Source organism: Bos javanicus, chromosome 10, assembly GCF_032452875.1.
Source record: "Bos javanicus breed banteng chromosome 10, ARS-OSU_banteng_1.0, whole genome shotgun sequence".
Classification (NCBI taxonomy): Eukaryota; Metazoa; Chordata; class Mammalia; order Artiodactyla; family Bovidae; genus Bos; species Bos javanicus.
Window position 1 is genome coordinate 51,176,855 of NC_083877.1, and position 27,874 is coordinate 51,204,728.

At 35.5% G+C, this 27,874-nt stretch overlaps 1 protein-coding gene across 3 annotated transcripts in view; it reads left to right on the plus strand.

The window, feature by feature from the left end:
* Positions 1-27,874, plus strand: part of ADAM10 (ADAM metallopeptidase domain 10) — a 143,600-nt gene that overhangs the window by 94,747 nt on the left and 20,979 nt on the right. For all 3 annotated transcript variants that reach the window (XM_061431157.1, XM_061431158.1, XM_061431159.1), the window contains exons 6-10: positions 3,768-3,917; positions 7,740-7,832; positions 10,616-10,799; positions 18,370-18,533; positions 22,038-22,221. In XM_061431157.1, the coding sequence (XP_061287141.1) occupies positions 3,768-3,917; positions 7,740-7,832; positions 10,616-10,799; positions 18,370-18,533; positions 22,038-22,221 (775 nt within the window). The remainder of the gene's footprint in view (positions 1-3,767; positions 3,918-7,739; positions 7,833-10,615; positions 10,800-18,369; positions 18,534-22,037; positions 22,222-27,874) is intronic.

Here is a 27,874-nt window from a genome sequence, read left to right on the forward strand (position 1 = left end):
TAAATAGTACTGTAAAAAAAAACAAACAACAACCTCAATTTATACTCTTATGTGCTGTGTGCTCAGGCGCTTCAGTTGCGTCTGACTCTTTGTGACCCTATGGACTGTAGGCCACCAGGCTCCTCTGTCCATGGGATTCTCCAGGCAAGAATACTAGAGTTGGTTGCCGTGCCCTTCTTTAGGGGATCTTACCGACCCGGGGATTGAACTCAAATCTGCCTGTGTCTCCTGCATTGCAGGTGGATTCTTTACCCACTGAGCCACCTGGGAAGCCTGTTTATACCATTATACCTTATACAAAATTGATGATAAATCTGCATAAAGGTAAAACATAAACTTCTAGATTAAAGCGTAGAAATTTTTCCAACTTTGGAATAGAAAACAGTTTCTTAGGACAGAAAAATAGCCTGCCCCCCCAGCCCAAAATTACAAGTTTGACTCTGTTAAATTAAGAACTTCTCAAAAGATATAGTTAAGAAAATGTAAAAAGAAGCCACAGACTGTGAGCAAAATGTCAACAGTACGTGTATCTAACAGAAGGCCTCTCCAGAATATAATAAGAACTCTTAAAGTGAAAGTGAAAGTCATGTCTGATTCTTTGCAACCACATGGACTATACAATCCATGGAATTCTCCAGGCCAGAATACTGGAGTGGGTCCTTTCCCTTCTCCAAGGGATCTTCCCAACCTAGGGATCCAACCCAGGTCTTTTGCATTGCAGGTGGATTCTTTACCATCTGAGCCTCAGAGGAAGCCCAAGAACTCAATTAAAAAGAAATACATAAACCTCAATTAAAAAATGGGCAAAAGCGTTTGAAAAGACACTTGACAAAAGAAGATATTAAAAAATATTTTGTATTTTGAGATAGAGAAACTCTTTAATAAGGAATGAAATCGTTGACTACTAAAAAATTGGTATATTTCACTATATGAAAATTAAGAGTGAAGGACACCTTACAGTGAAGACTATGAACTCTGAGACTATGTTAACAATACATGACATTGACAAAGAATTGTTTTCAAAAATAGAGAAGTAGTCCTCCTGCTTAGAAAAGCTAATAGAAACCAACCTGACTTCAAAATATGAATATTACAAAAATGTGTTTATATATATTTGTATTTGCATATGTGTGTATTTGTTTCAAGGCATTAGAGAATTAACAGGGCTCTGAAAAAGTGTGGGGACAGATCTTTGGGGGAGAAAAAGGACACTTAGGAAAGTGACCCTGACACTTTGGGCTACTTTTTCTCTAGCTATATCTTCCAGTTCCTGAGTAGAAGTCTCCAGGTTCTTGAGGCTAAAGATAAAAATACTGTTTAGGGACTTTATGTTGAGATCGTGAATGAAGGAAGGGCTGCTCTCTAGAAGTGAAAGTGAATCAGAAAGTGTTCTACCTCCCCTCACAGGGGTTAGAGTTTCTCACCACATCTTAATCTCTGACTGAATTAAGGTAATGGAGGATTACTAACACACCGAGCCTCATTGCTTGCCGGAAGTGAAAATATTAATAGATCTTGAAAAAGATATCATTACTTGAAGCCTCAGATTATGTCTATGATTTTCCATGTACATTGTCCAGCCCTGAGTTCAGAATAATCAGCATATTAACAAATGAGACAACATGGTAGAAGAGAGGGAAAAAATTACTTAACTAAACGTTAGTCATTCAGGATTAAATGACAGGGTCTCTCTTGGTGGTCCAGTGGTTAAGACACTAGAAGGAGGATGGTTTTGATCCCTGGTCAAAGATCCCACATGCCTCATGGTATGGCACGACCGAAAAATAAGAAATAGAAATTTAAAAAGAAAGATAAATGACAGGTGTACACCCTCAAAAAGGTATAGCTGAGGTGTCAGACATGTTAACAACCTAAAGGTATCTGAATAATGAAATGATCAGACATAGATAGACTTTAATATATTCAAGTACATAAAGACAAAATTAAAAATTTCAGCAGAAAATTGGAAGTGAACAGAAGAACCTAATGGAAATTCTAGAACTGAAAAATATAATAACAGAAACTAAGAATTTGGTGAACTTAGACCTGGATAGTATGTCATAAGAAAAAAGAGTAAACCATGGAAACAAATGGGTAGAAAACACAGAAATGAGTTTAAGAGACATAGTGATACATCAGAGAGTTCTAAAGTATGTATAATTGATATCTCAGAAGGAGAAAAAATGAGAGTGAAGTAGAGACAGATAGTGGCTGAGAATTTTCCACATATGACAGAGAAAATCAAACAACAAATTTAGTAAACCCTGTTATTAGTTCAGGAAAAATCTTTCATGAAGAAAATAATACTTTACACAGTATTAGAAAAGTCTAAAGACCAAAAGATACACTCTTAAAAACAACCAGTAAAAAGTCCAGTCACCTTCAAAGAAGCAGCAGTAAAAATGACAGCTCGTTTCTCCTTGGAAACAGTTGAAACCAGAAGACAATGGAATGTGCTGAAACAGTAACTGCCATCCTAGAATGATGTACTGAGTGAAAATAGATAAAAGTACAATGAAGACAGTAACTAAGAGAACAAACATGGAGTTGTCAAGGGAGAAGGAAATTATAAAATGTGAGTGTAAATTTGGAATTGTGGCTTAAAATTTGAGTTGAACTCTCAATTACTGTCATTACAGTTCACTTAGCATGGTGCTTTTAGATGTCAGCAAATACTTAAATCTTTAGATTCAACAGCAGTGTTATTTCTTTAAACAAATACTTATTGAGTGTCTGCCATTTGCCTGTGAAGTGTGTGTTGCCAGCTAGCAGTATAGTAAGAAGCAAACACAGAGATAATTTCTTCTTTCCAGAACTCATATTCTAGTGGTTGAAGTCATGGTGGTGGACTGGGGACAGAAGATGAATAACCACATGATTAACTGTGATGGACATGGGTCCAGGGTTCTATGAGGTGTAGTATGGGTGATTTAACCTTTGCTAAGTCTGAAGAAAGAAGTGGACTAGATCAGGGAAGGCAGTATCCCCATGTGCAAAATACTGTGAAGGGATACAGATGACGTGTTGCAGGATTGGAAAGAAGTTCTGTTTAGCTGTAGCAGAGAGAGCTAGAGTTGGGTAGTGTTGTAAGGTCTCTCTGTGAAGTACTGTGGAATGGGACAAAACTGAACAGGTAAACAAAGTCTGTAGTGTTGACTAGGTGGTGCATCTAAAGGGTTTATGATTTTATTCTTAGAGTGATAGGAAGTCATTTGAAATACAGGTGCAGATGGGTAATATTTTCAAAATCGTGTTTTGAAGAGATTGCAGTTTGAAGATCAGATTGAAGATCAGCCATGGACAGAGATGGATTCCCATCACTCTTAGTGCAGTATTCTAGGTAGTAAGTGATGGTGGCTTGGGCTAATGTGATGGACTAGAGGTAATGTGGGCAGATGCCCTAAGTACTTAGATGCTAAATTTGACACAGCTGGGTGATAGATTGGTAGAGGAAGATGTCAAAGTATTATAGACTACTGTAAGACTTGCTTTATGTGTATACACACACACACACACATGATTACATATTAAATGGTATGTTTTGAAAATGTTTCAAAGTTAAAGAATTGTTTGAATAAATAAATCATCTATAAAGTAGAACGTTACGAGACTGAAAGTGCTGTTTAGGAATTTTTAACAGTGAGGAAATAACCTATGGTCTTACATATGAAGTAGAAAATGAAGTTGTTTAAAATGTATATCATTGATTATATAAATTATGATAGTGAAACATGCTAATGATCAGAAATAACTCTTTTGACATATAGACACCTCAAGAAAAACATGCTATTAATGGTCCAGAACTCCTGAGGAAAAAACGTACAACTGTAGCTGAAAAAAATACTTGTCAACTTTATATTCAGACTGATCATCTGTTCTTTAAATATTACGGAACACGAGAAGCTGTGATTGCCCAGGTATCTATAATTTTGCTACTATTTTAGTTTTGATATTCTCATATTGTTTCATTGTACCTGTGTTTTCCTCTAAAAGTTAAAGTTAGTGCATATCTCATTTTGGAAAAGTAAAGAGTATGTATTTTCAGTTGTGATGTGATAAAATATGTAAGATAAGAACACAAATAACTGAAAGACCAGTTAGAATATTTTAGTGTCGTTCAAAAGAGAGATTTAAGACAATGATTTCATGAAGAAGATGATGGCACTGGAGCTTAGCTTTGAAAAGAGGGTCAGATTATCATTTGTGGTCTTAAAGGAGAGAAAGGTAGAAGAATCCTAATAAGAGTATTTAATTTCTATTCTGTATTCTCATTATACTTAACACTCTGTGTGCTGTGTGCTTAGTTGCTCAGTTGTGTCTGAATTTTTACAACCCTGTGGACTGTAGCCCACTAGGCTGCTCTGTCCATGGGGATTCTCCAGGCAAGTATACAGGAGTGGGTTGCCATGCCCTCCTCTGAGGGATCTTCCCCACCCAAGGATAGAACCCAGGTCCTCCCACATTGCAGACAGATTCTTTACTGTCTGAGCCACCAGAGAAGCCCACTCTATAGTTACACTATTATCTGCATTTGTATCTTTTCAACCCTTCAGTTTAGTTCAGTTCAGTCACTCAGTCGTGTCCGACTCTTTGCGACCCCATGGACTGCATGCAGCATGCCAGGCTTCCCTGTCCATCACTAACTCCTGGAATTTACTCAAACTCATGTCCATTGAGTTGTGATGCCATCCAACCATCTCATCCTTTCTCGTCCCCTTCTCCTGCCTTCAATCTTTCCCAGCACCAGGGTCTTTTCAAATGAATCAGCTCTTCACATCAGGTGGCCAAAGTATTGGAGTTTCAGCTTCAGCATCAGTCATTCCAATGAACACCCAGGACTGATTTCCTTTAGGATGGACTGACTGGATCTCCTTGCAGTCCAAGGGACTCTCAACACCACAGTTCAAAAGCATCAATTCTTCGGTGCTCAGCTTTCTTTATAGTCCAACTCTCACATCCATACATGACTACTGGAAAAAGCCTTATTAAAGTATAAATTTTTTGGAGATACTCTTCAAAATACCCTTCATTTTGAAGGTATCCATTGAATTTGATGAATGCATTTTGAGTCTAAGGATTTGAGACTGAGATGGTGGAGGTGTCATTAGTACAAATGGTGAACTTGTTTTGTTGGTGGTAATGAACTTACTTTTAGACATATTTTAAAAACCCATGTACCTGATTGTCCCTTTAGGGTATTGAAAATATAGAATTGGAGCATGGGAGAGGTTAGCCTTGAGCTTTCTGCATGGAATTTAAGGGTTTAAGAGAGAGTTAAAACAAGGAAAGAGAATGAAAGGGAGAGAATGAAATCAAAAGGGAAGGAACTGGGAGATAAAATCTCTTTATAGTGAATAGGATGAGGAGGAGAAACTATGGGCTAAAATGTAATAGTTAAAGAGGTGGGAGATAAAGTAGGATCAATCAAGGAATAAGAAAAGTTTCAAATTAAACACATAGCCAGTAGTGTCATATTTGGAGATATCGAAGAGAATGACTTCAGTGTGTTAATTAACTTGATGGGAGGGATCCTTTCCCAATGTGTATGTTTGTCAAATTGTCATGATGTACACTTTAAATATCTTACGTTTAATTTGTCGATTATACCTCAGTGAAAAAGACCCTGATGCTGGGAAAGTTTGAAGGCAGGAAGAGAAGGGGACGACAGAAGATGAGATGGTTGGATGGCATCACTGATTAAATGGACATGAGTTTGAGCAAGCTTCAGGAGATAGTGAAGGGCAGGGAAGCCTGGCATTGGATGGTTGGATGGCATCACCAACTCAATGGACATGAGTTTGAGCAATATCTGGGAGTTGGTAATGGACAGGGAAGCCTGGTGTGCTGTAGTCCATGGGGTAATAAAGAGTTGGATATGCCTGAGCGACTGAACTGCCTGACTGAACTGAATGCTGAAAAAAAGAAAGAATGATTATAAATATTAGTTGACTTAGTTATCAGAAGATTGTTGACGTGCTTTAAGCAAGCTTTCAGTAAAGTTATGTGGGTGAAAACATTGTGAACAATAAGGAATTGGTTGGCAGGAACAGTTAGGGTTTCAAGAGATGTGAAAAACCAGAAATATGGTGGCTTAAGAATAAGGAAATGGCAACCCACTCCAGTACTCTTGCCTGGAAAATCCCATGGATGGAGAAGCCTGGTAGGCTACAGTCCATGGGGCGCAAAGAGTCAGACATGACTGAGCGACTTCACTTCACAAGAATAATATGGAATATTTGAGTGAAAGGGGGACACACGAGAAGTTGGTCAGAAGAGGAACATGATCCAGTGGAGAAGCAGTGTAAGAAATGAAAAAGAAAAATTGATGTAAGACAATGTTCTTGAAGATCCAGTAAGGATTGGGGTTAAGAATAAAAGAAAGTTACTCCATAAGGAAGAATTACCATTTGAGGAAGATAGAAATGGATAAAGATAGAAAAGTTTGAAGGTTAAAAGAGCAGGAACTCAAGATGAACTCTCAGTAAACTAAGAAATCTAATTAGTCATCTGTGGAGAAGTGTTTGAACCGCCAATGTTTGGGGTGGAGAAAGAACAGAGAGTTGGATAAGGGATCACTAAACCAAGCTGAGTGTAGGTAGCACAGATTTCTAATGGACTTTACCAACAGTGTTATGCTGTTCTTTATCAATGTGTGGCAAACTGGGCTACTTTTTAAATTGGTAATGCTTCTACTTGGCTGTTCTATGTTTATATAATTTCTTTGAAAATAGTTTTGAAACTATATGTGCATGCATATTTTCACATAAGTGGTAGCAGGAGTGCTTTTTGTAAATGAAGATGGGAAGGTTCATATATAGTGATTTAGAAGCCAGAGAGTTAAGTTGGGAGTCAGCTAGGTAAAAAGAGGATCTTTCTGTGTTCTGTCACTCTGCTTGTCTCTCTCAGTTTTAGCAAAATCTGAATGTATATTGTTTATATTTGTATTACTTCTTTCCCTTTCTCCTCCCTCTAAAGTAAATCTCTATAAATTTATAGGGATCTTCTCAGTTTTGTTTACCACTATACCTCCAGCACCTAATACGGTGTCTTTGTTGTTATTTAGTTGCTAAGTCATTTTCCATGCTTTTTCGACCCCATGGGCTATATCCTGCCTGGCTTCTCCATCCATGGGATTTCCCAGGCAAGAATACTGGAATGGGTTGCCATTTCCTTCTCCAGGGCATCTTCCCAACCTAGGGACCAAATCTGTGTCTCCTGTATTGGCAAGTGGGTTCTTTACCACTGAGTCACCAGGGAAGCCCAGTGCCTACTACATAGTAAGTGGTGGACAAAACTTAACAGAATGTGTACCAGTGCAGCAGTGGTAAGACTGAGTCAGAGGATGACTGAGTGCTCTGATACTAACAGGGAGATATTCACAGAATATGTTTGAATTGAGTCTAAGGAGTAAAACCCTAGGTATAAGGCAGCAGCATGTGAAAAGGCATGGAAGTATGACATTGCAGGATGAATTGAGGAAACAAAGTTTTATATGACCGAGGCAAGAGTGCATGTTTGGTTTTGGCCAGAGAAAAGTCGGGAGAGTCATTCAATTTCTCTTCTCAGTTCCAGCTCACTAATCTTTTTCATCCTTTCATCTAGTATATCATATTGACATTTTAAAATTTGAATGTGGTAGAATATGAATAATTCTTGATTTGGAAAATGGAAATTCACAGTTTTTTTCACATTTCAACATTGCCCCTAAAATGTTTTTCTTTTTTAAAAAAAATCAATAGATATCCAGTCATGTTAAAGCAATTGACACAATTTACCAGACAACAGACTTCTCTGGAATCCGTAACATCAGTTTCATGGTGAAACGCATAAGAGTAAGTAAGGAATTTTAATAGTTAACATTAAAAAAGAGAAACAGTAAGGATCATGTTTACGAAATGAAAATGCTTGCTTTTTATTTCATCTTTATGCATTAAATAATTTAAATTGTATTTACTAATACAGGTTATCTTTACTCTTGGGTTGTACATGATCACAGAGGGGATACCCGGACTTATGATTTAAGAATGAAATCTATAGAGCTTTAATCTGGACTGTAGAAGAAGTATGGTATAAAGTACTGTTTTCTGTTTGTCTGATTAACATACTACTTATAAAGTGCTCTAGTAACTAGAGATTCGGTACTTGACATTTTCCCCAGTTTCTGTAGTTCTGTAGATTTTCCTTATAAAGTATATTTTAGAATGTGTCCCATTTGATGCTCCAGTGGAGGGAAGGATAGATACAGTGGTTAAGTAAAATTGGAAGTTGGAGAAACACTTAATTCTATTTCCTCTTGAAATTTAACAGTGCACACTAATGTATTCCAGGTTTTGAAAAATCCTTTGGGAAAGAAATCCATACATTTCTAAGCTCATTTAGGCTTTTTTGTATTAACATCATCTGAGACGCCAAAGAATTGCAGTACACATTTTGAGAAATGCTGATTCTTAGTTTTAATGTTATAAATTGTTAATAAGTAAATACTCAATTATTAACAAAATTGGACTGTTTCAAACATTTTCTAAATATGAATTCTTTCAAAGTATATAGCTTTTAGGAATCTGAGTTTATAAGCTAGATAACCCATGTTTTAAAAGTCATCATTTTACAAAAGTACTTTCCACAGAACTTCTTTATTTTTAATAAAAATTTTAATGGTTTTAAATTTTTTTAAATTATGTATTTATTTATTTTTGGCCTCACTATGCAGCTTGGAGGATTTTAGTTCCCCAACCAGGGATTGAACTCTAGCCCTCTCAGTGAAAGCACTGAGTTTTGACAACTAGATCTCCAGGGAATTTCCCATAGAGAATTCTTTATATTTCTTAAAATATGGTTGACTAGATTATAGTTTTAGAATACATGTGTAATATATTTTTTAAAATAGCTGAAAGTGGTCTTTACTTTTAAAAGTGACATGATTAAATACTACATTGAGTTGTCTTAAGGTGGAATATGGTTTATAGATAGAACTGTAATCAGTTGCTTTCATGTATTTTGAGAGTGATATAAACATTTAAATGAGCAAATAAAAGTGATAAGTGATATAAATATTGCTGTTCAGTAGACAGAGGAATAAAATGCAAAGTAGTGAAAAATAGAGAACACCTTAAGAAGTTTTAGTAAGGTACATTTTTTTGAGTAAAATAATTTGCATTATGAAGAAACACATGTAATATAAAAGGGTAATGTGGCAGTTGGTTGTTTTTCCAGCCTTTAATCAAGATTAAAACTTTAGTTTAAAATCTCATCAGTTGAAGTTTGTGACCCATTAAATAATTTGAAATTTATATTTTATAAGCACATATTTAAATATTCATCATTCCATTTTTAATATAGGTAACTAAAATTTAGATGTAGTTTTTATTTATAGCCGATATTATAGAAATATCAGAATTTCATTTCTGTGTTTTGTGGGGAAAAGCAATATGTAGCATGTCTCTAAGCATGGGCTACTTAACAATACATAGTATTCTTATTTTGGGATTTGTGCGTGTGTGTGTTATATGACCATAACTGATTGTTTTGATTAATTGTTAATGGATAAACCAGATGTTCTCATATCTGTCCTTGGGCAGTTACCCTCAAGGGATTTCTGCCACCCTGTTTGAAAACCCCTTGGTTTTACTGAAAGATGTGGATCATAAAAAGACCTGTAGTTTTCATTTTATTGACTGTAATAGCCTTACCTTATCACTGATATTTTCAGTAGACTGAGATTTGCCTTCTAAGTAATGTTTATTCTCATATATATTCCTTTTTATTCTCTATCAAAAGTCTTATATGTAGTTCTCTTACTTGGAGAAAATCAAATCGTTCTAGGACTTCAAAAGATAGGCAGAGGTCTCTGAAAAGAAATGACTCATAAATAAAAGCTTTTGTTTGGTGAAGTTTGGTATCAGAATTGATTATTCTTCACATTGTATAAGAGAAACCTGCCCCAAGAGTGTAGTAGATAAAGTGTTGAAGTAAACATTCTGGAGGAACTCAGCTTGAAATAGAGACACAAATGGGCAAAGAAAAAAAATTCTTAAACAGGGAAAAAAATTGAACTTGAAGCTAGTTGGGCTTGACTCATGATTTCCTAGGCAAGTAGAACCAGGAATATGATTTGTCTGCTGAATTGACAGTCTTGGATTTAATATCTATTTTATGTTCTGCTAATTAGGTGAAATATAGGGTTTTATATCCTTTACTTATCACCATATGTAGATCAACTGATCAAATGATTAAATTTGAGAAACTGTACTTCCTTATTAGAAATTTTGAAAGCAGAACTTGTTTTTTCATCCCAAGTGTTCAGGAAAGGGGTAAAAATTTGCTCAGAAATGTAAGATACTCAGTTTTAATTCCCCTGCCTTGTCTTTCCATTTTTTTTTTTTCCTTTTTGGTGTCTATGATCAGCTATGGGGTGGAGGAAGTGGGAATAATTGTAGAAGCATTAATTTAGCCCCAACTTCTTTGGGCTATTGTCCAGCTTGGTCAAATTTTTCTAAATCTTCAGATATCCTCATGGCTACTTAAAAAAAAAAATTGATTAAGTAGTGGATACTACTTTTGCTAAAACTCTGCTAACATTAGCTGCTTATTAAAATCATTGTTTTGTGGGTTTTAGATCAACACAACTGCTGATGAGAAGGACCCTACAAATCCATTCCGTTTTCCAAATATTGGTGTGGAGAAGTTTCTGGAGCTGAATTCTGAGCAGAATCATGATGACTACTGTTTGGCCTACGTTTTCACAGATCGAGATTTTGATGATGGTGTCCTTGGTCTGGCGTGGGTTGGAGCACCTTCAGGTAGTCTATCTAAATATGTCTTGATTTACTACTTGGAATGAAAAGCAGTTTCATGATGGATTGAATTTTACAAAGTATAGGAGAAAGTGATGCCCGTATAGTATTTTCATTTGTACAGGTCAAGTTAGGTAGAATTCATAAGCATAAATGTAAATGGAAAAATAGATGAAGCAGCTTTTTATTTTGAAATGAATTACATGAGTACTGACAGGGAGATAGCCTGACATTTGGTATTGTACCTTCAGTGGCTGAAATAAATATTTTTATGGGGAAAAGTGGTACTTATCTCTGAAACTAAAAAGCAGAATGCTAATTGTTCCACAAAAGTTAATGTAATTAATTAATGGGATGGGGGTTGGGGAGAGGTTCTTAGAGTCAACAAGGGAAAATTATGTTCTTGCTTTTGTTCTGCAGTGAGATAAAATGCAGAGAAATCCTGCTCAAGAACAGCAGGTGGGAAGAAAAAGAAAGACTACCTTTACTATCATTATTTTATTTCTAGCCTTTATTTTAACAAAAGTCAAAGAGACTGCCTGAAAAGAGATGAGAGTAGGAGACCCCAGGACCCATAGCTCCATTGGTTGACTGCATGGACCCACATTCTGCTGGTGTCTACCTTAGCCATGAAAGCCACTATCATTGAGAAAGCTGGAATAGGATAATCTCCTTTCTACTGCGGTCCAGTGGGGATCTGTCATTTACGGTATAATAGGTTCAGTAGCCTAGTTTAGAGAAATGCAAATTTATTAAGTAGAAAGAATCCCCGACTCTTTGAATATAAATTTGCCATATAGGATTTGATGAGTAGTCCATCATCTTCTGAGCTGTAAACAGCAGTTTCTCCTTTTGATATATCTTTTTAAAAGAATCAACTTCAGCTTTATATGGGGTAAGACAGGCTCTTCTATTCTTAATTTACTCTTTGATTTTTTATGCATATTTTAACATCTTTAGTACTATAGTTTTCCTCTTATATATTTTGCTCTTTTTTTAAAACCAGCAGTGAATATCCTTTTTACAGGTTCCAAAGCTTTTGTTTCTCTGCCACATTTTGAAGTGTACCCAATCCCTGCTGTCATTAAAATACATGTTTATGTCATAGGCTGCATGTATTATATACTACGGCATTTTTGGATATTTGTCCCTTAAAGTGATCTGTGTTGGTTTTGTGTTACTTGCATTGTCAGCAGATTGTAGGTCTCGCTCTTTCCTGTGATAATTCACGTATTTTATAACTTGTATATGCTGAAATTTCTTTTTCCCTGCTTGGGAAAAAGATTAGTTGGATAATTTTATCACAATGTTTTTAATCCCTTCTCCTTATTCATCAGTAAGTACTATAGAAACTCAAGGATTCATTTGGTTTGTCTTTATATATTGTGGTTAATATGGTGGTTCTTTAACTGTGCTCCATGGACTAGCAGCATCCATATTACCTGGGAACTTGTTAGGAATGTAAATTTATGGGCCTCACTCAGGTCTACTGTATCAGAAATTCCGGGTGGTGTGGAGCCCATCAGTCTTTGTCTGAAGAAGCCCTCCAGGTGATTCTGATGCATTCTAAAGTTTGAAAACCAGCATATTAATATGTTTGCTCACAAAATCTCTCCTGGGCAAATGATTAGAATGGTCTCAGACTAAAAACTTGATGCCATTTTGTATTTTCAACTCCAGACTGTTGTTCATTAAGAATGTAGTGGTTCTGAGAGAGCTTGGTTAAGTTTTTCTGAATATTCAGATATCTGCATGTCTACTTAAAAAAAAAGACTATGTATTTAGAACAGTTTTAAATTTATACAAAAATTGAGCAGATAGTATAGAGTGTTATCTCCCCTACCTTTCTGTTTTATAACAGCTTACATTAGTATGATACATTTGTTACACTTAATGAACCAGTATTACATGGTACATTATTGTTAACATTAATTATTACATTAATGTAATAATAGGTACATTATTGTTAACTAAAATCATCCCATAGTTTATTCAGATTTCTTACTCAGATCAGGTCCTTTTCCCATTCCAGGATCTTGTCCAGGATACAACCATACATCTAATTGTCATTTCTCTTTAGTCTCCTCCTAGCTGTGATGATTTTTCAGACTTTTCTTATTTTTTATAACCTTGACAGTTTTGAGGCGTATTGGTCAGGGATATTGTTGGATGCCCCTCTGTTGTAGTGTGTTTGATGTTTTTCTCATGATTGAACTAGGGTTTGGGGGACAGTTAGTTTTTCTGTCTAGTTTGTGATATCTAGACCACTTAATTTATGAAGTACTGTTTATTTTATTGAAGTGACAGTAGATAGTTCTGGTTTGAGAATGCTAGGCCACATTACTTGTATTTTTGTTGTTGTTTTTCATCTGATGCCTTCTTCCTTTAATCTGTGTTTAAATCCCAACTCCAGCTCTCACAAGCCTTTTTCTAGGAGCTTCTGGGGGAACAGCTAGGCAGAGACGGAAGAATGGCGCCAGAGTGGGAAAGAGAAGGGGTCTTTGTTCCTTTGACACAACTTTTTCTAAAATAGGATACCTGCCCTGATAGCTTTCTTCTTCATTTCCCTTTGTCCTTAGACTACCTGAACTGAGTTTATTTGGTTTGCATTTTGTTTTTATAAGCAACTTTATGTATTTGCTCTTACTAATTAATTCAGTTCCCTTGTGATGTATAGGTGTTATTTCCTCCATTATACAGACGAGGAAAGTTGGATTACAACCCAGTACCACAAAGAACCTAGAATCTGGACCTTTTGGTTCCACGTTTTGTGCATTTGGTAGTTATTTTTCTCGGTATTATTATAATGTAACATCCTACCTTTATCTCTCTAAGACATTTCCAAGAAGCAGTTGAAATGTTTCCTGAATCTAAGTAGAGATAGAATCTGTTTCCTTCTTTCTTAAAAGAGAGGAGTCATGCTCTCATGTATGCCAAGTCGCTTCAGTCGTGTCTGACTAGAATTTAGGCATCGTTTTGGGTAATTGTCATGAGATAAAGAGAAGAGCTCTGCATTGGGAGCTAGTGTACTGGGTCCTTGTCTCTTCTGTCTCTGTAAATTCAGGTATATCATGTTGTTTCAGCTTGTTTACTTTTCATTGTAATTTCTTCTGTCTTTGCCTTTCCTTTGTGACTTAATATTTCTGTATGCAAATCTTAGTAATGCTAGTTTTAGCCTAATTTTTTGCAATAGTATTTTATAGCTGATCTGTTCAGCTTGTGGTCTGTTGCTTTTCTTAACCTTTTTCATTTTTATTTGACCTAATTAATTTCTATGGTATTATTTATTGTATTATTTATTTATTATTGTATTAATTTCATTTAATTCTGCAGCTGTTTTCACTATTCAAATATATAGTAGTGAAAAGAATTTTGTTGTGATACTGTTGTGTTAATTTTCACAGGATAGTTACTCAAATTACTAGCTGTAGTCCTCTTTATTGACTGAGTTAAGGTGGAAAAAACAATGAGGGTTGAAACATTCCAATAATGTTTCTTGTGTTTTAGTCTTTTTTTATGCTACTTTTTATTTGTTTTCTTAAAATTTCTTAATGTGGTTGGGTTCTGCCTTCAGTTTCCTTTTAGTAAGAAAAACAGTTCCTCCTGCCCTAACTCCATAATAAGTAGAAACAGCTCGTAAACTGGGCTAACTTGGAGGCTTCCATGTGAAATCATACAGGACCTAGAAGGGAGTGCTAAAAAGGGAGGAGTCTGGTCTCCAAAACAAAGTTAGTCTTGAATAAGAAACTGCAAAGATTAAACTTCTCTTTTTATAAGCAAAGTTTTGTGTTAAGCAGGTAGTAGCCTTTTATTTAGGAAAAGGCAATGGCACCCCACTCCAGTACTCTTGCCTGGAAAATCCCATGGACGGAGGAGCCTGGTGGGCTGTAGTCCATGGGGTCGCAAAGAGTCGGACACAACTGAGCGACTTCACTTTCACTTTTCACTTTCATGCATTGGAGAAGGAAATGGCAACCCACTCCAGTGTTCTTGCCTGGAGAATCCCAGGGATGGGGGAGCCTGGTGGGCTGCCGTCTATGGGGTTGCACAGAGTCAGACACGACTGAAGCAACTTAGCAGCAGCAGCAGCAGCAGCAGCCTTTTATTTAGAGACTGAAATGTCAGTTCCTTCACAAAGTAAATTCTTTATATTAGATAGCCCTTTGTTGTACTTAATTTGCTACACCCTTCTAACATGATTTTTGAGGGGGTCTTTGTTTTATTAAGGCCATATTCTGCTCATCTGTTACCCACCTTACTGTTATCAATTAACCCAGTGAATATAGTCTCAATTTGCCAGGTCACTGAAGAAGGCGGACTGTGAAATTCATCTGCAGAGCCAATCCTGAACCTTTGAGTATTCCTCTGACCATTTATGAAGAACATTTTGGGGGACATTTCATTTGGTAGAGATCTTCTTTTCTGTTTTTCTAGTTTAGAACCTGTCTGGCAGTATACTAATTTTTGCTTCAGAATTACTGCTCAGATTAATGTTGAATGGTCAGCATGCTACTATTGTTGTAGATGTTTAGGCCTGCTCACATCAAAACTGTATTTATGGATTCTTTCAAGGTATTAAATTTACCCTTGTACGTTTTATAATTTTTTTCTTTTGGGGAATTGTTTTAACAAGTTTAGGACTGATATTCTGTGACTAGCCCTCAGACTATCTTGTAGATAGAAAAATGTTTCTGTTTCTTTGTTGGTCTTTAAGTTATCCATCCATCACTTTTATTCATAATTTGTATTTTTCAGTGATGACTGTATGTAGTAAACTTTTAAATTTACAATGTAAAGCAGTTACTGAACTTGAGTTATGACTTAGCTGTAGGTATTTATAACATCATTAATTGAGTTTCGGGCATATCAAAAATTGTTGCAGTATTTAAAAAGTTAAATCACAACTAATAAAGTTAGACATAGTATTGTATTTCTTTCTGTATAACTGAATTATTCTGACATATGCTGTTAGTCTATAAAAATAGCAAACTTTCCAGATAAGCAATAGTTATTGAAACCAAAAGCAGTTAAATATATTAAACTAGATATGAATTAAAAAGACTATATTTCAGAAGACTATACTCAAATTTATGCATTATCTTTCCTTAAATTAGATAGACCTTAAAAATATAGGAATTGCATTATTGGAGTTTTTAATATGTGCTGTTTACTTTTTTTTTTAACTGATAAAGATTTGCAGTGTGGAATCTTCTGTGCTTAATTCAAGTCTGACAGTACAGCACTGGACCAATTTGCATATGACACATCTTCGATAAGGCAGGATATTAATTTGCTACTTACTTAAAACTATAATATATAGACTGTAATTATTACATACAGAATGCTTATTTATATATTTTCTAGTTTCTAGAATAGTGATACAGTCCTTCGGATTCCAAAAGTAAAAGTAGATTAAGAGAATATATTAAATATTTGTAAGTCATTTGCTGTTATCTTTCTATTCAGTTTCTGTGTAGAAAACATAGTAAATATTAAATATAAAGGTTCTCAATCCTTTGCCCTTTAAAATCTGCATATATGACTTAGTCTTTAAGTTTAGTTTTCTGTGAAAGCACATTATCATTTCAGTTTCTTGAATTGTATCATAACAGTCATTAAATTTATGATATGTTTTCCTGTACTTTCTAATATTAAAAGGAACAAGGCAACAGTTGTAGCGTCTTGCTATTCTTGGATATCTTTTTTTTTTTGAACTTTTGTATTTAGGTATAATCGATTAACAATGTTGTGATAGTTTCAGGTGGACAGCGAAGGGACTCAGCCGTACATATACATGTATCCATTCTCTCCCAAACCCCCCTTCCCATCCAGGCTGCCACATTCAGCCTTCTTATTGGTTATGCATTTGAAATATAGCATATCTTGCACATCTTTTTTTAATTGCTTTCCTATTATATACTTTATCAGAGATTATAAATGTTAGACTTTTAAAAATGTAATTTGTTTGTAACTTTGTGTGTAGAAAGTTAATTTGAAATAATTAGATCATTTATCAGAATATCCTAATCCATTTGATTGCATTTTAATGAAAAAATGCAAATAATCTCTTAAAATGTGAATGTAAACCAAAGTACTTCTCCCTGAAAGTCTTTATTAGTTATTTAAAATACTGTGATTGTCTCAGTGCAGTGTATGTAAAAACAAGGATTTTCTAATTTGCTGATGTTCTTTTTTTTAATTTCTAAAATTAACTGCATTTAGATGTGAAAACACTTTCATGTTGGTATTAAGCTCTGAAGTTTAGGAACTGTAAATGAACAGATGAACTACAAAATGGTTTCATATGTATCATACAAGTGAAAAATGAAGACTAAAATTTGAAAATATCTTCAAGACATGTTGGGAAATCATAATTGAGTTTTTTGAACCTATTTTGGAAAAAAAGTCAAACTTGCCTGAAAGTTGCAAGAGTAGTGTAGTGAACGCCTGATAAATTAATCAGTTAACATGTTGGACACGACTGAGCGACTTCCCTTTGACTTTTCACTTTGACACATTGGAGAAGGAAATGGCAGCCCACTCCAGTGTTCTTGCCTGGAGAATCCCAGGGATGGGGGAGCCTGGTGGGCTGCCGTCTATGGGGTCGCACAGAGTCAGACACGACTGAAGCGACTTAGCAGCAGCAGCAGCATGTTACCACATTTGCTTTTTCTCCCTTCCCACTTTCTGTCCTTCGTTCCTTTTTTCTTTTACCTACTTGACATTTTTTGAGTGTTATTGAGATATAATTGACAAAATTGTAAGATATTTAAAGTGTACAATGTGGTTTGATATTTGTATGCATTGTGAATGCATGATTCCCCCCACCAAGTTTAATACATCCATCACCTCACATATTTACATTTGTGTGTGTGTGTATGGTGTGTGTGTGTGTGTGTGTGAGAATGTTTAACTTCTGTTCTCTTAGCAAATTTAATTTATATAATACCACATTTTCAGCTATAGTCATCATGTGTTACACATTAGATCCTCAGACTTTATTCATCTTACAACTTGAAGTTTGTACCTCTATCAGCCTATTTCCTCCACACCCTAGCCTCCACTACTTTTTTCTTTTTAAAGAGTGTATAGTATGTTGTCTTTTAGGACATGAATCACATACTCCTGTCCATCACTATTATTATTTATAGAAGTTACTTTCTTAGCATCTCCTTGAGAATATTTTGTCAGCTTTCATTTAACTTAAATATAAGTTTTCTTCTTGAAAAATGAAAAAGACCCAGTGTAAATGCTGAAATATTTAAATTTACCAGAATCTTAAATATTTGTTTTGCTAAATTAAGAGGAGTAAAAATTTGGAGACATTTTGGTTATGAAGAGGAACATTTTATAAGGGCTTTGTATTCAATCCTGAGAATTTATTTGTGCCATTAAAATTTTTATTTGCTTGACTTTCTAATCATGGACCAAAGAAACTTTTTAGAACTTGATATATCTATGTACCAAGTTTGGACTCAAAATACATATAAAATGTTTCAAGTTAATATGGCATATATTAGAGAATTATTTGGAGGGGGGAAGATGCTAATTTTAGCCATTTTTTGTTTTGACTTAGGAAGCTCTGGAGGAATATGTGAAAAAAGTAAGCTCTATTCAGATGGTAAGAAGAAGTCTTTAAACACTGGAATTATTACTGTTCAGAACTATGGGTCTCACGTACCCCCCAAAGTCTCTCACATTACGTTTGCTCATGAAGTTGGACATAACTTTGGATCTCCGGTAAGTATTGCCTAATTATTAGGGTTTTTTTTAAGTTGCTGGTCTTTCATGTTGTGTAATTTTTGTTGATACTGTTTACAGTGAAAACAAGTCCACATGAATGCTTAGTTTTTATATGTCAAAACATAGTAATGTACTTGACCATAGTACTGAAAAGGAGGAAAATAGAATGCTTGTAATTAAAATAAGAAAATAAGCACAACAGTGCCAGAAGTATACAAAGGCAGGAATTTTGTCTCTTTCATTCACTCCTGACCTTGGAACAGTGCCTGGTACCAGATTCATTCAAATATTTATTGAGTGAGAATCACTTTTAATTGTTTAAAATTTTCATTGTTTGAATGTTAGCAAATTGTGGATTTTTTGCTTGGTTTCTATTAAAGCATTATTGGGGTTTACTAGATTTGTCTTTCTCTACTTACACTGTTATTTAAAAATCTTTCAGTATTAAAACTTGATAACATGCGTAAAAGTAGAGAAAAGTAGTACAGCAATCTTACGCTCATCATACAGGACAGAGGTCAACAAACATTTACTGTAAAGGGTCTACTAATAAACTAGGTTTATGGGGCAACATTTGCATATTTTTGTGCAATATTTTGCATTTTGCATATTGTGGGGCAACATTGGCATATTTTTCTTTGTTTTGTTATTTTTTACAATCTTTTAAACATGGAAAAACCATTCTTAACTTAGGCCTTATGAAAACAGGCTGTGGGCTGCTATTTGCTGACCTCTGATTCAAATTCAGCGATCATCAAGAGTTTGCCACATTTTTCTGTATTTCCTTTTCTTTCTGAGGTGTTAGAAACAAAGTCATTCACCCTTCCATATTTCAGTGTGCATTTCTTAAAAAAATGAGACATTTTCTTCCATAACCACCATGTGGTTATGATACCTGACAAAATGAATAATTTTTTGGTATTATTTAATACCCTGGGGCTTCCCTGGTGGTTCAGATGGTAAAGAATCTGCCTGCAATGGGAGAGACCTGGGTTTGATCCCTGGGTCAGGAAGATTCCCTGGAGAAGGGAATGTCTACCCTCTTCAGTATTCTTGCTTGGAGAATTCCATGAGCAGAGGAGCCTGGCGGGCTACAAAGAGTTGGACACGACTGAGAGACTAACACTTTTACTTTCACTTTTTCAATATGTAGTCTACTGTATTGATTTTAAAGTGAACTGAAGATTAATATACATGGAACTACAGAATACTGAAAGGTATTCTGTCTTTGTGATTTTGGTGGGGCTTATTAAAATTATAAGTTTGGGAAATTTTCATTTGAAAACTGTATAAATTCACTTTTACTTTATAACTTGTAAAAATGGGAATTTTTGAGTTTAGAAAAAAATTGAATTCTAATAGCTTAAAATTCTCAAGCTCTTACTTAATGTTTCCACAGTTCGTAAAATGTAAGTGTCCTCTCTCTAAGTTGCAAGTCTTTCTTCTTCTAATTCCAATCAGGAATGGATGGATAAAGTATTTAAAATGTGTCTAATCTCTCTACCTCTTGGCTGCTTTTGTGATGTGTTCTTAAAAAAGAGTAATTGAAGTTTTAAAGATGAGCAGGGAACTCTTGCTCATTGTTAACTTGTATTTTCAAGGTCAGTTAAATGTCGTCTACTCTCCTAGTCAACTTCATCCAGGGGAATTTTATTATCTTTCCAACTACTCTTCGGTTTGTTAGTCTAGGACCTCTCAACCTCTCAAAGTCTAATGTGCATACAGATTACTGAGGATCTTACAGTATAGGTTCCGTTTTAGTGGGCCTTTGATGGGGCCTTAGTGTCTGTGTTTCTAAGACTCCCATGTGACGCTGCTGCTGCTGATCTATGGATCACACTTGGAGTAGGATATATAGTATATTCTCTTTGCACTTCCCATCTAATTTGTCTTCTAATTGGTTGCCAGAGAGGTGTTTTTTAACACATTGATGTAATATTACTTATTGTTGAATGTATAAATTGGCTCACATTTTTTTTGCTTCCCTTGTTATCTTTTCCTGTCATACTAGACTACTTCTAGTGATTCTGTCATCCTCAAATACACCTCATTCCTTTGTGTATATTGTTCATGATACTATACATAGAGTACACATAATACTATACTGTAGATAGCAGGTGCTTAGTAAATTTGTTTTCAGTAATTTAATATTGAAATCAGCCAGACAATGAACTCCTGAGCCTGTCTTCTTTGACATTTTTGTCTAAAATTGTCTTTATGTCTTCTGTCATATATCTGTACTATGTCAATGTTATTTTCTGTCTGAGTGGTTCACTGTGTTGCATATATTTATTTATGTGAAAGTCGCTTAGTCCTGTCTCTTTGTGACCCCATGGACTGTAACCCTGCAGGCTCCTTTGTCCATGGAATTCTCCAGGTCAGAATACTGTAGTGGGTAGCCGTTGCCTTCTCCAGGAGATCTTTCCAACCTAGGGATTGAACCCAGGTCTTGCTCATTGCAGGCATATTCTTTACGATCTGAACCACCAGGGAAGCTATCCTAAATGTTCACACACCTGTTGTTAACCAGTTTATAAACATTGTTGGTAATGCAGTCAAGAGGCGAGTTCCTGTCGCCCAGTATGAAAGTCTTAATGTATTTACTCTCAGCAGATTAATCTTTGTCTAGGTATGTGCGTGTTAAGTCACTTCAGTTGTGTCTGACTCTTTGCGACCCTATGGACTGTAGCCCACCAGACTTCTCTGTCTATGGGATTTTCCAGGGAAGAATACTGAAGTGAGTTGCCATTTCCTCCTCCAGGGGATCTTCCCAACCCAGGGATCAAACCCATGTCTCTTATGTCTTCTGCATTGGGCACGCAGGTTCTTTACCACTAGCCTACCTGGAAAGCCCTTGTCTAGATATAGTTCTAGTCATTCTGATCATGTCACTTCTGCTTACAACCCTACATCCAATACCTGTTGATATTGCTAATACAGTTTCCTTAACTTAGTATTTATAGGGTTTTCCATAATTTGGGGCTAAGTATGTTTCCTGTGTTATTTCCTCTTCCCTGTCAAATTAAGTCATTTAAAAAAGTCTACTTCTGCCAGGAAGCCAATTCCTTCCCATCTCTGCCTGTTGAAATCTAGATCCATGTTGCTATATAATGTGAATTAATATGGCCCTTCTGTCAGGCAGTTTGGCAGTATGTATCAACATCTTTAAAGCATTTGACCTTTTAATGCAGTAACTCTACCTTTGGGAACCCAACTAAAAGAAGTAATTGAAGAATGTGTCAAAGATTCCTGTGAATTAAAAATAATAAAGGTATCCATTGCAATTAGACCTTCACTGATTTTTTTCTTCTTTATAAGACAGTGGCCCCTAAAATAGCAAATTGTCTTTCCTTTTCACAGGCTAAAATAACGGTAAGGTCTAGTCTAAAGGAGAGTCCTCAAGCTTCCATTGTTCTTCTGACGAGAAAATTACATCTAATCAGATGACCTGAAAACCTTATTTAACTTCCTGTTTATGTAACTTTATATTCTTTTTGACAGCATGATTCTGGAACAGAGTGCACTCCAGGAGAATCTAAGAATTTAGGACAAAAAGAAAATGGCAACTACATCATGTATGCAAGAGCAACATCTGGGGACAAACTTAACAACAATAAATTCTCACTCTGTAGTATTAGAAATATAAGTCAAGTTCTTGAGAAGAAGAGAAACAACTGTTTTGTTGGTATGTATATTTTCCCAGCATTTTAATATGGGTATTTTCAAACATTCAGAAAACTGGAAAGAATTAAATAGCAAACACCTGTATATCCACCACTACCACCTTTATATTTTACAGTTGTTAGCACTTTAATACATTTGCTTTATCACATAGGGGGCTTCCCTGGTGGCTCAGATGGTAAAGAATCTGTCTGCAATGCAGGAGACCAGGTTTGATCCCTGGGTCGGGAAGATCCCCTAGAGAAGGGAATGGCTACCCACTCCAGTATTCTTGCCTGGAGAATTCCATGTTCAGAGGAGGAGCCAGGCAGGCTATGTAGTCCATGGGGTCGCAAAGAGTTGGACACAACCGAACAACTAGTACTTATCACATATGTATCAATCTATTCATCTCTCAATCCATGTTTTATTGTTATTGTAATTTAAAGTGGATTTGGGATATCAGGATACTTCACTCTAAGCCCTTTAGCCTATATTTTTTACATAAGTGAAATACACAAATCAACTCTACCATTTGATGAGCTTTGACAAATACGTCTGTCTGTGTAACCTAAGCACCTGTCAAGATGTACAACATTTCTGTCACCTGAAAAGGTTCTCTCATATCCTTTCCCCACCAATCTCTGCACCTGTCCCATAATAAATAGATTTATTTCTCCATAGATAAATTTTGCTTGTTTTCATATAAGTGGAATCATAACAGTTTGCATTCTTTTGTGGAAGGCTGCTTTCACCCATCATACTATTTTGAAGTTCATTATTAGTGTTTTGTACCTTTTTTTTTTTTTTTTTGGCTGGGTAGAAGTACATTATATGAATTTATCACAGTTTACTTATCCTCTCTCCTGTTGAATGAACCCCTGGGCTTTTCAGGTTTGGGCTATTATGAATAAAGTTGCTATGAATTTTTTTCTTATTGTGGTAAAATATATATAATATAGAGTTTATATTTAAACTAGTTTTAAGTGTACCATTCATTGGCATTAAGTACATTTACCATTTGTACAACCATCACTGCTTTTCCATTTTCAAACTTTTAAAATCACCCCAAATAGAAATTCTGTAACCGTTAAGCAATTAACTCCTATTTCTCTCTCTCCTCAGTTCCTAGTAACCTCTATTCTATTTCGTGTCTCTGCGACTTTCCCTATTCTAGGAACCTCATATTAGTGGGATTATGCTTTTTTATCTGATGTATTTCACTTAGCATAGTATTTCCAAGATTCACGCAAGCTATAGCATGTATCATAATGACATTCTAATTTTTATGGCAGAATAATACTCTGTTTTAGGGATATACTACATTTTGTCTATCCATTGATCTGTTTTGCCTCTCTTGGGGCATTTAATATGTTCTAAATACCCCTCCTTGTATTACATTTTTGGGGATCCTTCTCCTATTTCATAAGATTTTAAGTTACTTGAGGGTAAACACTGAGGCCTGCTCACATTGCACATAAACGGCACTCTCACAGATATGGCACCAAAGGAGAAAGAACTGAAGAAGTTTTCCAGATAAGCACGGCTTTTTGTTTTTTTAGCTGTATTTTTTGTTTTGACATAAAATTGATATAACACTATGCCCTTTTGTTCTTAATTGAAATTTATATGGAGATAATTTAAGTTCCCATGCAGTTGTAAGAAATAATGGAGATTCCATATTCCTTCACTCAGTTTCCTTCAATGGTAACATCTTGCAAAACTGTGTAGTACAGTGTTGCATACAACAAGGATATTGACATTGATAAACAGTCCACAGATCTTGTTTGGATTTCCCCAGTTTTTCATATTGTCATCTCTGTGTTTAGTTCTATACAGTTTTACCATGTGTAGGTTTATGTGTCCATCACCATAGCCATGATTAAGAACAGTTCCATTGGAACTCCCCTGGTGGCTCAGACAGTAAAAAATCTGCCTGCAATGTAGGCGAGCTGGGTTCAATCCCTGGGTCAGGAACATCCCCTGGAGAAGGGAATGGCTACCCACCCCAGTAATCTTGCCTGGAGAATTCCATGTTCAGAGGAGCCTGGCAGGCTACAGTCCATGGGGTTACGAAGAGTCAGACATGACTGAGTGACTAACACTTTCACTTTGGCCATCTAGTGATTGGGACCACATGCTTCTAATGCAGGGGGCATGGGTTTGATCCCTGGTCGGGGAACTAGGATCCCATATGCCACATGGTGTGGCATTTAAAAAAAAAAAAAAAAGAAAGCAACCTCCTCCTTCCTGCCTCTTTCACCTGCCCCACTAAATCATTCCCTATTTCTAAAATTTTGTCACTTCAAAAATGTTCGATAAATGGAATCATACAATATGTAACTTTTGGGGATTTTTCACTTGATATGATTGCTTAGAAATTAATCCAAATTTTTACCTGTGTCATTAGTTCGTTCCTTTTTATTGCAGGTAGTATGTGTGTACCTCAATTCATTCAACCATTTTTCTGTTAAAGAATATTTGGGTTAACTTCAGCTTTGGGATGTTATGAATAAAGCAGCTATAAACAGGCTTTTCATATGAATATAGGTTTCAGATGCCTCCAAATTGAACTGATGGATCAATATAGCAGTTGTTTGTTTTTATTTACGTTTTTATGTTTTGGCAGAAACTGCCAAACTGTTCAGAAGGCTGTACTATTTTACATTCCCACCAGCAGTGTATGAGTTGTCTAAGTTCTCTCTATCCTTGTCAGCTTTTGGTATTTCTTATTTTATCCACTGTGACATGTGTATAGTGTTAATTCATTGTGGCTTTACTTTGTATTTTTATGATGACTAATGACATTGAATATCATGTGGTTTTTTGCCATCTGTATATCTTCTTTGGTCAAATGTCCATGTTTCTTGGCCACTGAGGGTTTTTTTTTTCTGTTGAGTTTTGAGGGTTCTTATTTAGTTCAGCTGCTAGTCACTTGTCACATATCGGTCTGCATGTATTTTCTTCCTTTCTGTAGCTTGTCTTTTCATCCTCTTCACAGTCTTTCCCAGAGCAAAGCTTAAATTTTAAGAAGATTCAAAGTCAGTTTTTACTTTTATTGATTGACTTTTTCTTATAAAACCTTCATTTTCTTTTGAAAGGGCAGATTAAAATTACATTGATATTATCATTTTTGTTATTTTTATTCTCAGTGGTAGAAGTGACATCTAGATTCTTCATTTGTAAACTAGAGTCTTACAATAACCTTTCTGATTGAAAATGACTTTAAAAATTATGAACATATTTGTCTTTCTCTGTCTGGCTTGACTTAATAAATATGATGATTTCTAGGTCTATCCATGTTGCTGCAAATGGCATTATTTCATTCTTTTTTTATGTCTGAGTAATATTCCTCTGTGTGTGTGTGTGTGTGTGTGTGTGTGTGTGTGTGTACACCACACATTTTCTTTATCCATTCATCTATTCATGAACATTTAGGTTGCTTCTATGTCTTGGCTGTTGTAAATAGTGCTTCTTTGAACATTGGGGTTGCATATATTTTTTCAAATGAGCGTTTTCTCCAGATAGATGCCCAGCAGTGGGATCGCAAGATTATGTGGTTTTAGTTTTTTAAGGAAACTACATACTGTTCTCCAGAGTGGCTGCACCAGTTTACATTTCATCAACAGTGTAGTAAGTTTCTTTTTTCTCCACATCTTCTCCAACATTTAGTATTTGTAGACTTTTAAATAATGACCATTCTGACTGGTGTGAGGTGATACCTCATTGTAATTTTGATTTGCATTTCTCTAATAATTAGAAATGTGTGTGCATGCTCAGTTTCTTTAATCACGTCTGACTCTTTGTGACCTTAAGAAATGTAAGCCACCAGCCTCCTCTGTCCCTGGGATTCTCCAGGCAAGAATACTGGATTGGGTTGCCATGCTTCCTCCAGGGGATCTTCCCCACTCAGGGATCGAACACAAGTCTCCTGCATTTCCCGAATTGAAGGTGGATTCTTTACCCACTGAGCCACCTGGGAAGCCCAATAATTAGCAATATTGAGCATCTTTTCATGTACCTGTTGGCCATCTATATGTCTTCGCTGGAGAAATGTCTATTTAGGTCTTCTGCTTAGTTTTTGATTTGGTTGTTTGTTTGATATTGAGCTGCATGACCTGTTTGTATATTTTAGAAATTAAACCCTTGTTGGTACCATCATTTGCAAATATTTTCTCCCAGTCTGCAGGTTGTCTTTTCATTTTGTTTATGGTTCCCTTTGCTATGCAAAAGATTTTAAAGTTTAATTAGGTCCATTTGTTTGTTTTTGTTTTTATTTCCATTGCTCCAGGAGATGGATCCAAAAAAAAATGCTGCTGTAGTTTATGTCAGAGTGTTCTGCCAATGTTTTCCTTTAGGAGTTTTATAGTATCTGGTCTTATATTTAGATCTTTAATCCATTTTATTTTTGTATATGTGTTATAGAATCTTCTAATTTCTTTCTTTTACATGTAGATGTCCAGTTTTCCCAGCACCACTTATTGAAGAGACCATCTTTTCTCCATTGTATATTCTTGCCTCCTTTGTCATAGATTAATTGACCATAAGTGCATAGGTTTATTTTTGGGCTTTCTATACTGTTCCATTGATCTGTGTGTCTATTTTTGTGCCAGCACCCTCCTATTTTGATTCCTGTACCTTCCTAGTATGGACAAATGTCAGAGAAAGACCAGTATCATATGATACTACTTATATGTGGAATCTAAAAAAAGAATACAAATGAACTTATTTATAAGGTTGAAATAGACTTACAGACATAGAAAACAAACTTAGAGTTACCAAAAGGGATAGCAAGAACAAGTGGTGAGGGGGAGACAAATTAGAGGCTTGAGATTACCATGTATGTACTATATATAAAATAGGTAAACAGCAAGGATCTCCTGTGTAGCACAGGAAGCTGTACTTAATATCTTGTGTTAACATATAATGGAAAAGATTCTGAAAAATAAATACATACACACACACACAGACACACACATATGATCTTCCCTGGTGACTCAGTTGGTAAAGAATCTGCCTGCAACGCAGGAGACTCCAGTACTCTTGCCTGGAGAATTCCATGGACAGAGGAGCCTGGCAGGCTGCAGTCTATGCGGTTACAAAGAGTCCAGCGTGACTGAGCAACTAACACTGTCACTTTTTTTTTTTTTAACACTGTCACTTTTATACCTATATGTATAACTGAATCATTTTGTTGTACACTTGAAACTAACACAATATTGTAAAATAACTACTTCAATTAAAAAAATACCTGAATAAATAAATAATATTTACCATAAGATAGAAAAAATGAGCATATTGCTTTTTAGTATTATGGGAAAGAAATTTGTTTCTTAAATTACAATGAAATATGTACCTGTTACAATTTTTGCATTTTGAGCAACATCTTTTCCCCTGTATTTAAGCCATTAGCAAATAGCTGATTTGATGTATCGTTTCTGTATGAGACACAAATGAATATGTAATGAATATTGCATGTGTGGTTTTCTGACTTTTTCAATTTTTCCTTTTCTCCTAAATTACATGTCACATGAATTGTAAGATGATTATTGCTGAACTTTAGAAAAATCATTACTATTTACTTAATATATATGTGCATGTGCATGCTTCTAGTTTTAGAGAACAAAAGAGATAGTATAAAGTGAAGGAAAGGAGAAATTCCCTGGCGGTCCAATGGT